Source organism: Solea senegalensis, linkage group LG6 (genome assembly GCF_019176455.1).
Source record: "Solea senegalensis isolate Sse05_10M linkage group LG6, IFAPA_SoseM_1, whole genome shotgun sequence".
Lineage (NCBI taxonomy): Eukaryota > Metazoa > Chordata > Actinopteri > Pleuronectiformes > Soleidae > Solea > Solea senegalensis.
The window spans coordinates 8263378-8275593 of NC_058026.1; the positions used below are offsets into that span (position 1 = coordinate 8263378).

General features: G+C 41.8%; 1 protein-coding gene across 5 annotated transcripts in view; it reads left to right on the plus strand.

Moving 5' to 3' along the window:
- The first annotated feature begins 418 nt into the window (after positions 1 to 418).
- crebbpa (CREB binding protein a) overlaps positions 419 to 12216 on the plus strand; it is a 36668-nt gene continuing 24870 nt past the window's right edge. For all 5 annotated transcript variants that reach the window (XM_044028633.1, XM_044028634.1, XM_044028636.1 and 2 more), the window contains exon 1: positions 419 to 1337. In XM_044028633.1, the coding sequence (XP_043884568.1) occupies positions 1250 to 1337 (88 nt within the window). In that variant the 5' untranslated portion in view covers positions 419 to 1249. The remainder of the gene's footprint in view (positions 1338 to 12216) is intronic.

The following is a 12216-nucleotide window of genomic DNA, read 5'->3' on the forward strand; positions in this document are numbered from 1 at the left end:
AGCAAACAAAAAGAAATTTGAGAAGTGTTATCTAAAAATAGAATGCACTAAAATAATAATCAGTAATGTGATTCAAAAGGAAATAAGTAAATTAAGTTACTTCAATCTCAATGATAAGAATCCTACTTTTGTAATGTGCTTGCCATAATTATTGAATTTGATTATTTTGTTTTGACTAAATATTTTTTTCATTTAGCACTGTATTGTGTACATATTGTTTTGGTTATATTTGGGAGCTTATAAATATATATATAATTTCCTATGTGAATTGTAATAATTTCCACATCACTGACTGTACAGGTCGGATCTGTGACAGTACAGTAGCGCCCCCAGTGGTTAACAGAAGTGGTGTTTTCACGTAGGGCGTGATTGTGCGGCCCCTCCCCCTCCACAGCCGATCTGGAAAAGAAAAAAAAAACTTTTTTGTATCGAAGGAATCAACAGCCGCCATCTTGTCGTGGCTCGGAATTGGGATTTCGGTCCAACACTGGCTTTAACGTAGAAATCGAACATAATTTCTGCGGTATGAGAGCGTCCTTCCCCTGAAAAGGAAATCGAAACATCGCGTCGGAGACATTTTGCGAGGAAAAAACGGGAATTGGATCGGTGGTCGTTGGGCAGAAACGCTCCGTATATCTGATTTCCCCTTCAGAGTGCGGCGATTCAGCCCCTGTCGCCGTTTGGGAGCAGTATTGTTTACCGTGGACAGGCGAAGACTAGACCCTGACTTTCGAAGTGATCTGCAAAAATACGACGTTTTTGTGCAGTTGTGTATTTTTGTGGTGCTTCGCGCGATTTTTGCATGAAGAAATTTTACGTCACGCATAATGGGCACTTTGTACATATAGACATAACGACTCCCCCCCGCAGTGCAGAAATACACCAGATGTTACCGGATTGTCTTTTGAAGTTCGGGTTTTACATGGGGAATATTTTATTCTGCGGCATTTAACAATAATGATGTGGGTGTTGGGTGTTGGATTATCATGGGGTGAATGGCGGTGGCGAAGCGGGGCGCTATTGCATCTCTTTTGAAAGAAACAGACTCTCGCAGCAAGGAGTAGCTAACGCTAACAGTTAACTTAGCTAGTAGCAGGCAATTAGCTAGCTATTAGCCAGTTAGTTAACGTTAGCAGGCTGTCAACTCGCTAATGTGCTAGTCGGTAAGGTTCGGGTCTACAGAACGACTTCCATGTCCTAAGGAAATCATAATTGCATCAGCATAAATAACAAGTCGGACAAGATAACCATGGCTGAAAACCTGCTGGACGTCGGACCTCCCAGCTCTAAGCGGCCGAAGCTGAATTCACCTGCCCTGTCAACGTCTGATGGACAAGGTAAAGGCCTCTACACTGTCTGCACATGTAAACACCAGCATTATTTATTTACAATGTGCTTTACATCCCCTTGCGACGTTGTTTCTTTAATCCATTGGCCACCGTGCTGCACAGTTGAGGGTTATCGTTTCAGTTTGTTGGTTGTAGGTGGTGTGGTTTCGTTGCAGTGTTGTGGTCTGGTTCTGTGGTGAGCATGTCATTTCAAAGACCTACCCCGAACACTCAAATGCTTATGCATTAGGCACACTTCTTTTGGGTGTGTATTAAAGCTGGTTTAATTAGAGTCTTGCTTCCACCTCCACGATCTAAAAAAAACAATGCAGTTTAGCACAACTAACAAACGGTAGCATAAACAATAGCCACTAAAACGACCTCATTCCAAAAGCAACGTATTTCTTTGACAGTCCCTGCTTTAGTGGAGCTTGGGTTTATTCATCCAGCCTGCTTCACTTTCAGCACATCGTACTTTACGTCAATTTGAGGATACAGTATGTATTTGTGCAAGCCAACTGTTCTGTAAAGTTTGTGCTTGGTTCTGAAAGAAGAAGTAATCATTAGTCCTATGTTGGAAGCTGGCACGTTGTTCTGCAGAGAGTCAGGAGGGTAGCAAAACTGGTGTGACACATGCATAACATTCATGATGTGGTCTCCCTTACATAATTATTGTAAAGTTGTCTCCAAAATCACACTAATGTTTAACATAGCTGCAGTTCTTTGAAATTTTACTTCTGTGTTCGGTATTAGTCGCCATTGAGAGGGCTTAAGTAAGCCATAACCTTTTTGAAACACCTTTCTTAAGACATAACATATTCTGATAGATGATCTATTATTAGGCAATATGAGCTTCTTGGCTGCTTGACAAATGAGTCTTTACGGCTGTCCACATGAAAATTAGTCTAGGTTAATCGACTTAACTTTTTATTACATCGTTTTTTTCCTGTAGACAACCAATGCACTACTTTGGAAAAATTATGATGTCATAATTCCATCTCTCTCGCTTGCATTCCCTGTCACATATCTTTGGGTGGATTCACGTAAAACAAAGAAAACATTTCTGTTTCTGTGTGGATAGGAATTTCATTCACTTTGGCACTAACAGCAGTCAAAATAACAGACCCCAACCATAGGGTCCTGAAACTGAAACTCCAAGAGTTTATGGTATGGTACAGTCTGGAAGGAGCAAGGCTGGCTCTGACAGTCAGCTGATTGGGCGACAGAACAATGTAACTCCCTTGCGACCAGTGTTTCTTCAACACCCACAGTTTATTCTCATACAAAGTTGCTGGATGTCCTCCTTACACAACATATCTTGCTGACATGGCTGTCGGACACAGCCCACACAGCATTTACCAAGTGAAGGTACCTTTCTTGAAAACCCAAGCCTGACTCAGGGCCTTTACCCTTTCAAACCATACTGGACCAAACCGAACTGCACCAACACTGACCTGTATCATGATGGAAACATGGCGTATAACTTTGTGTTGTGAGTCCTTGCCTCAATGAAGAGCTGTGAGCAGCACTCTTCCCTCTTGCACATTCACTCTATCTTTCTATCAGAAGCACCAAGTGAAATCCTGTAAATTTATTGTCAAAATATCTATTAAGAGAGAGTTGCATATTGACTTATTCACATTAAAATTTTTAATGGACTAATTTCTTAAACCGTTGATTCTGCTGTAATAATGGTAGAAACATTTGAATTGTTACATCAGATGCTACAAGAAACATTTGTTTAATTTGTAAACAATGCAAAACAGAGAATCATATAATGCTCTTTCTCTGTGAGCTACATTGCAACTCAGGTCCATGGGAGTGCAAATTGTACAACACTCTAACCAACAGGCTTTCTTTTTTTTTGCATCCGACACAAGGCTGATGAAGTTAAAATGAGCTTCACTGGGTTAGTGTTACTATGTCTCTGTTGTCCTGCTTAGTAACTCCTTATTTTCCTGCCTGGCAATTCAGGGATAAAGGAAAGAACACATCATGATCCTAATGACTGACTTGCTCTTTAAACAAAAGGACACGTGTAAAAGAGTCAAAGTTGTCACAGACCTGCCATTCCCTCAGACAGGAAAAGCATTCTCTGTTGCTCTGGTTGTGTTGCGTGTGATTTTGGACTTGCATACATAGTGGAAACGTTAACTGAAACACTGATTCTCTTTTAATGCGTCGGCGTCACACATTGCTGAATTGCATTGTGGATCTGTTGCTTCGTTTCCTCTTAACAATTAAATCACATTGTTCAAATATTCCAGCACAGGCACTAGCCCATCAAATCAAGTTTTGGCATTTAAAGTAACACATTGTAGGATTTGCTCTTGGGGTCCCCCTACAGTTTTATTTGAAATGGTTTTGTCTGTTGCCACGATAACGCATACATTTGTTGACAAGCCAACAATACTGGCAATCTCTGAAGCGTATTTTATAGCATTTTAAATAAATGATGGCATCATTTCATGTGTCAAGATATCAGAAAACAAAAACTAACTCCGAAAAAACAACAAGTGAACGATAGTGCTTTATGTGAGACCTTTTGCTCATTGTACTGTAATACATTGCTGTTTGCGCAATGATGTAGTCATGTGCATATTATATGGAAGATAGATGACTTCAATAACATGGTCTGACACACAGCCACCTCAATAGCACTAGATGAAGTTGGCAAGCAAACACTGTGTGCTTACTAGTCCAACAGTAACAGTGCCAGGTTGTCATTGGTCGGCTATCCCTCTACTTCTTTGTGCTCACCCCAGTGAGTGATAGCCGAAGCAATATTCACCCCAGCCTCTTACTCTATCACTCTATGGCTTTCATTTCTTTTTCTCCTCCTGACAAAACCATAACCCTTTTCGGTTGTTGTGCTGCCTCTGCCATGACATCCACTAAATAAATACCTCCACCTGTGTAACTTAGTTTGCTTTGTCATTTTAGCAAGTGGCAACTGATATATGCTGTTAAGTAGTCAAATTTTGTAGTCCGTTCTGTGCCATGATGCCAGTTCCGTAGTACCATTGCAGTGGATGTGGACCACTCAGGCTTTGACAGGTGTGCCATTCACTCTGTTGTATTTTGATGTACTATCTGTGGTGTTTTTGTTGGATAGTGTACGCCCAATAACTGCAGACACCACATCAACATATCTTAAACAAAATAGGCAACTCTTGCCATGAAGTCATCCATAATGGACATGGCTCTGTTAACTTCCAATTGGGTCTGGACGATATATCAAGTTTTTAAGAGTAGCCAGTTCTCCTCTCCCTCTGGTTCACATTCAAATTCAGCCTGGCCTGCCTCTTTCCTACTTTCTCCCTGAGCCTGAACAGTGAGCACAACCCGTCCCTCCCCCACTCACTATAAGTCATGCATGTAGCAAACACATGGAGACGGACACAGACACCGGTGAGCTAGTAATGCTCAATAACCTCTGAGGAATGATAAGAAAAATGTGTTAAGTGTCTGATTCCCTGCTCCGATATGGTTCTCGCCCTCTGCATTCAGTATATTGGTCTCGCTTGTTTGCTTTCTCTCTCTCGTTGAGCAGTAGTAGCGTAAAGTTGCAGTTTCAGTTGCCAACATCAAACTCACTGAGTTTAGTACTCTTTAGAATATGTTGTTTTATATAAAGATAAAAGCTGGATTTTTGCAGAGGGGGAGGCACATAGAATGACTAGAATATATACTTTCTTAATCCCCTTAGGGAAATTATTTCTCTGCATTTGACCCATCCTAGAATTAGGAGCAGTGGGCTGCCACACTGAGTAGCGCCCAGGGAGCAATGGGGATTGGCTACCTTGCTCAGGGGTACCCCAGCCCTTTCAACCTGGTGGGGACTTGAACCGACAACCTTCCGGCTTCCAAGTTCCCTTTCCACTTGGCCACGGGCTGCCTCTTAAAATCCCTGGGTGTGACAAGAGAGCCCTGCAGCTCGCTGTGTCTGAGGAGCACCTGAACATTATTTACGTCGCTATGTATACAGTGTATGTTTTGTTGTACAGGACAATAACATACTTTATTTTATTTTATCAAGGAGCATTTTTATCTGAAAGAGTTTCAGTGTTGCCAACTTAAAGACTTTGTTGCTATATGAAGCAAGTAGTCAGACCCCTCTACTAGTGCTGGGCGGTATACCGTTTCATACCAATGTTTTTTTTTACATATACCCCAATACTGGCGAGTGTGTAGGATACAAAACGTCATGTCCTGAAATATCAAGGATGCATGAAACTAAGATCTGCGTCGTCCATGTCTGCAGGTAACGTTGGCACTGCAAGACAAAAGACAAGTCAAATGTCACTCAAATACGCGTTTGCTAGGGGGACTGCCTACGACAAGAATGAAACATTCACTCATCATGGCAGTAAAATAGGTCATTCTAAGCCAATTTATTGCAGTAACTATTCTCTAAATTACTAGAAAATTAGGTTAACACCCAGTCCTGCATGAAAATACCATCAAATACAGTGAAACCGATATAATTTTGAAAAATTTAGTGACATACATTTTTGGTCATCCTGCCCAGCAATACCCTCTACTGACCCTTTTTCAAAAAAGCGACTAGTACCAAATCAAGTGTTATTGGAGACTTATGGAGACTATGACGTGAAGGCACATATCTTTCTAAAGGTATTTGCAGACTGGGTGGAACGGAAATGCGAATTATAATGCACCCTCCCATGGCCATCAAGCGCAAAGCAAATAAACTAATAAATTATGAGGGTGGGACAAAATCGCATCGCGGCCGGTCTGCAACCAGAAGAGGCTTCACACACGCACAGCTGCTGCTGCTCAGAGCAAACGTCCTGGTCTTGTTAATCATTTTCTTGTTTTTCTTGTTCATTTGTCGTTCACTTTTTGTCTATTCCACAAAGTTATTCCTCTCTCCTCCAGTGTCCATCACAATTACATATACATGGCCAATTGTGCAAAGTAGGCAATGGCATCGTTTTGTGACCTCAAGGACAGCCAATAGTGACTTTCGTTAGTGAGGAATTGGCAACACTGGTTGATACTGGGCAACTGTCAGTAATAATAGTGCATGTGACATTTGGCCTGTGTGATATTTGGCACCTTTGACGTATAACTGTCTTTTTGTTATTTCATAACTGAAAAACATTTGTTGATATATATATATATATGTCATATATTGCTATTTAGCTAAAAAAATAAAGAGAAAAAACCTCTGGTCCATATCGTCTAGCCCTACGTCCGATAGCAGCCTCCAGCGCAGTGTCACACTCAACAGTCAACTGAATGTGTTTGCACTGTCATACATGCACAAATTGAATAAATACTGTGCAAAACTGTTTTAAGTCCCTGTTGCCTGAGTTAGAGTCTGAGTCATCAAGTTTGACAATGGTGGCTAGGCCTACTGCGTAGTTGTAGCTTTAATTATAATGTGATTCTCATTATTCACACATAATCACAAGTATTTTTTGAACCATATCTAATACTGTAAGGCTGAAGAACCCATAACCGATCATGTATAAAACCCAGAATTGGATATTTGTTTGAACATGTATTTGTAGCAAAGCTAATTTTCTTCATGGGTGTTGTGTTTTATTCAAGTTATTTTATCTTGTTTACAAGAAATAAAAAGCTGGACAGCCTCTCAACAGACAGACACAATAACAATAAATTATAACACCTCTCGCACTGTATGGCAAAGGCACCACATGGCTGCAGTGATCAATCATTAAACTTGCCCCGCCTGGTCTTTATAGGTTTTGCCAGTTACAACTGGGTCTTAAAACAGATCCTGTGGGACAGCACTGGGCAACACTATCATTAGCTGTAAATTACTGTAGATAAAGAGCTGGCTTAGACTCTTTCATTACTGCCATGCCTGGTGCTTTGGGAGTTGTACCCTTATGACCCCGACCTTTGGCCTTTACCTCTTGCAGTAGAGCCTGGTGTAAGGAGTGTGTAGCACAGTGTTTGTGCTTTGCATACTTGTGTGCGTTGTGAAGCATATACTGTATGCTTGTGGTGGCTGTGATGTTTTTGTGTTGGAGAGATTCCTTTTGTTGTTAAGGCAGAGAACAAACACGTGCTCCCTGTCTTCCATTTAAGACCATATGTCACCCTCCTAAACTCCCTTTTCCCCCGTCATTAGTTGTGCAAATATGTTTTATTAAGATGTATTGACATTGTAGTCACTCCGTTGTACTTGGAACAGTGGCTGTTTTTCGTTAAAATGTAGTCATGTGCATTCAGAAGTACAGTTGTAGGATGATTTGCTGTATATAGTATATATGATGATTAAGATGGGAGATATAGATGAGGATGAGAATAAGGAGCACTTTGGAGGGCTGCATCAGAGGGTATATCCGTATATACTGGGATATTATTCTTAATCCATATTGCCCAGTCCTAGAGCCCTCGACTCAGTAAATGAAATTGCCATGTGATTGTGGCTTTCAGCAGAGCAGTCGCCAAATACACAATACTCCTGTTAAATGTCCCACACACAAATCAAGTCGAACAACGCCAAACTAAAAATGCGTTAATCTCGAACAACTACCAGGGAAATCTCTATATTTAACAGAGGAGTCTGGTATATTTAGGGACAGCGGCGGCGATCGCGAGTGTCATCACAGACTTGTAGATAAGTTAAAATTACTTAACTATCATTAAGACGTGGGTTAATCTCCAACAACTACAGGGGTCTGGTGTAAATTCACTAGTCACTCGTGTGTGTGTCGTGTATAAAACAAAGTCAGTGCAGTTTCACTCAGCTGTGCAATGATGACTCCGCCCACATTAAGTAGGTATTTTTTGTAGTGGATATGCAACCTAATTGGGCGGTGACGAGGCAAGTAGAAGCCGGTGGAAATACACCATAAGATCATGACGCACACGCTAATTGAGCCATTTATGCTCTTGTCTTTGGACAAACAGAAAAACCCTGAGAAAAAATGAGGTGGAGCAAAGGAGTATTTAAAGGGAGCTGGGTGATGTATCACTACCCACAATCCTTTTTTGCTTGATTAGGTAGCTCACTCACTCACTGACTCTTCTACCTTGTATGGTCTAATTGGTAATTTGATGATAATGGTGTGGTAATTTCCTTAGATGTCTCTCAATGCTTTTGTCTGTGCCATTGATAGAATGCATTTTCCTGGATTTAATGCTGTTTTTTTAACAATAGTTTTTTGGTATTATTAGTTGGAAATCCAACTAATTTTCTTATGCTGTTTTTGGGCAGCCATCTGTCAAAATGTTGAACATGCCAGCGAACTACATTTTCTCCCAGGCAGATTATACTTACACAGTCACTGTACTGAAATGATGAACATAATTGTGATCCGCAGTGCTGTTAAATATTGAGATTTAAAAAATTTCCCTGGTAATTGTTGGAGATTAACCCACATTTTTAGGATTGTTTAGCCTTTTTAACTCGCCTACAGTTCAGTATTGTTCGGCATGATTCTTGTGTTGGATGTCTTGCACCTGACAGCACTCTGAACAATCAGTGGCCGGCAGTCTGTCAACGTCACACATAGTATTGCAGGTATTAAAAAGAGTACCAGGTACTATCGCTAGTGGAAACGAAAAGTAACCGCGCCAAGGTGAGGCGAGGCGAGTCGGGCCGGTGAAAACACGCCATAAAGGTTTGAGTTTGAAACTTTGCTTTTCAAGTTCGAACAGATATCTGAACATGGTATCAAAAAGTGGCAGCCCTAATACACACACACCTAAACCAAACCCCCTCCCTAGTGTGATACTGAACATTAAGTGAAAGGCTGCATGTGATTGCACCTGTCCCTCAGGGTCAGACACTAAGCCCTAAGGCAAGATGATGGATGTCTCCATTGTGGACCACTGCTAGAGCTGTGTTTGCAGGTATTTATAGCCACTAACTCAGACAGGAGCCACAGGGGGATATAACAGGAAATACTACAGAGCCCTGTGGCAGTCAATCAGTTATTGTGGATAATTAAGTTTAAAACATGCATAAAGCTGAAGCATTAATTGTAAACCCCCACCCCTCCCCTCGGTTGGGGTTCCCCTGACTGCATGTGGCACTGCCTAACCAAAACATAGCTTTCCATTACTGGTCTCCAGCCAAGGAGCCTTGGGGCAAGGTTACACGCTGTTTACTTGTGTCTGTATGTGTCCATTCAGAAATTCGAACAAGACATGCGGCTGTACTTGCCTCTGCTCAATGCGCATTCATGACACTGCTGGCTAGAAGGACAGGGCTGAGAGGAAATGATGGATGATTCTTTAATCGGTCAGCAAGCCTCTACATTGTGGAGCACCTGCTTTACCCAATGCTCGGGACAGTCAGCGGGTAGCAAGGCAGATCCTAAAGGCTGTGTTTACTCGGCATAGGCCCAGTGCCCTCATTAAAAGTTAGGATCCAGACTGAATCTCAATGAAGATATCCAGCAGCAGCAGATGGGAGAGTGACTGCCTCATTCTGCCTGCTCTGCTTTAACCTCTCCCATCCTGTAACATAAGACCAGAGCCATGTTCATCATTTGTTGACCAGTGAAAGGCCTTTAAGAGCTGAAACAATTAATCGCAATTAAGCTCTAAGGCCTCTGATTCGAGGATATACAAAAACGAATTCAATGGTTTTAGTGTCCTTTTTTCATATCTACTATATATTAAATATCATTAACATTTTGGTATTGACATTTGAGAACATCATAATTTTGAGGTGTGGGTAGCGCTGTCATGCAAAAATATCACACTTAGTAATGTCCTGATCTACCTGATCATTTTGCTATTGATTGACAAGTTGATACTCAAAATTGCCTAGTTGACAGAGCTGCACATTACACCGTTGTTAGAAAACTGTTATTAAAAGTAAATAATTATATTTATTAAAAATAAAATTCTTGACTGAGGTTTAGAGAGAAAGAAGAATAAACTGTCATCTGTACCACTGCTGCTGCATTGCTACGAGAGAAAGGTGGGGATCACCAGCTCTTTTTTTTAGCTGAACCAGCATGTGTTTGTGTACATGTTGTTAAACTGTGACTAAAATGATTGATGTTGAAAAGGTGTTTTGATACCAGAGCATTTATATCAATATTCTGTACAAACATGGAGTGTCATTGTTGTAAACTCAAGTTGCTGCAGTGTGCAACTGCTCAACCAGTCAGCTGTCCCTGGTGGGTTACCACCCACCAGTAAGTTTACTTCAAGAGCTCCACCTTAGCTCCACCTTGTCCCTGCGAGAGTGCAGGCGAGGGAGGAAGAGCGGTATTATGTCAACGCGGAGGGACAAGTGTGCTGTTCGTGGCTGCACAGTGGACAGTGTTTTACACAAACTTTGCATCAGAGTGCGGCCAGTGGTCACTGCGGCCAGTGGTCGTCGTATTTAGTCAGCGAATGTATTTCACGTACAAACACACACATTGTTAAGAAAAGGTCACATAGAGCTCATATCTGACAATTCTGACACGTCCTAATTAAAAATATTTGTTCTGTACATCCTCCATGACCGGAGCACAGTCTGATACAGTCACATACAGCAGCTGTTTATGCAGCTCGCCCCGGCGATCAGCGGTGACGATCAGCGGTGCTGCACTCTCTGTGAAAATCAGTTAAAAAGACATAGGGACAGCACAGCGGTGGTGAGGTCTCCGGAGCACAGTCACCGGTCTGATACAGTCACATACAGCGGCAGTTTATTCAACTCGCCGCGCGCTGCTGGCGATCAGCGGTGATCCTTATGTAGGACGTCTCTTCCTGTGACGGCACTCTCGCTGTTTTCTGCGCACGCTGCCATGTTGATATTGTCAGAGAACTAGTGGAGGGAGGGGGGGACGAATGGAGCGGAGAGAACAGAATCTGAGCGAGTGAGCGCTGTAAAGAGGACAAATCAGAAACACCCTGGAAGAAGTGGGTGTGTGTTTGCCTGTGTCTCATTTGCATATAAAGGGACCGTGCACGAAAACCGAGCTTTCTGAAAGGGGCGGGTTTAGCAGGGTTATTGAACTGCTATGGTGCTTCATCCGTATGGTATTTTGACCAACGCACGTCACTGACATGTTCATTAGGACACCGGGGAACTATTTTAATGGGGGAAATGGGGTATAATATGTCCCCTTTAATTAACTTCTGTCATTTCCCTGGTCCTCGCATACGGTGTGGCCTCAGCTTATACCAGCAGAGAGTGCACATCAACCAAAGCACAAATGTTTAGGGATGCCCCAATCTGATTGATATTGGATATTGGCCCTGATGTTGACTAACTAGCCAGATCGAAATACAACACTACAAACTTAATGAAGCTCCTCCAAAAGCATCACGCTAAAGAGCATGCTGAGTTCATGTAAAAACAAACAGAACGAGACACGATGACAAAGCAGCTGACTTTGACTGATGCACTGCAAAGACAAAAAAAACTTCTAGCTGACAGCATGAAAGCAACACTAGTGTAGAAAGTGAGAGACTGTTCAGCACAGTCTTTAACATTGTGGATGAGAAAAGAAAAAGGAATGCTCATTTTCACGAGAAAGAACCTGCTATTGATGGTTCAGTGAACATTGTAGCAGCCTCTGAGCTGCACCTTTGGTGGAACACAGCACCACAACTCGGGCAGAGGAAAGTGTGGCTAAAGGCTTGCGGAACACTACTTTTCACAATCAGCTATTAGCATCGAAATTGTCAAAGTGTCCTCCATGACAAACTCTCCTTTTCAAGCAACAGCGTTGTTTTATTAGGATCTCATACGTACGTGCCACTAATGTTCTATGTTTAAAATTTTTATGAAAAAAAGAGACATGCTGTTTATACTAAGTTGTTAACAGTTAACCTACTATCATATAAGTCATTCAACAAATTTAGGAAAATGCATGGAATTTACTGTGGCAGCTGCGTTGGTGACTTAACAGGTGGTACATATTGAGCCACAATTATG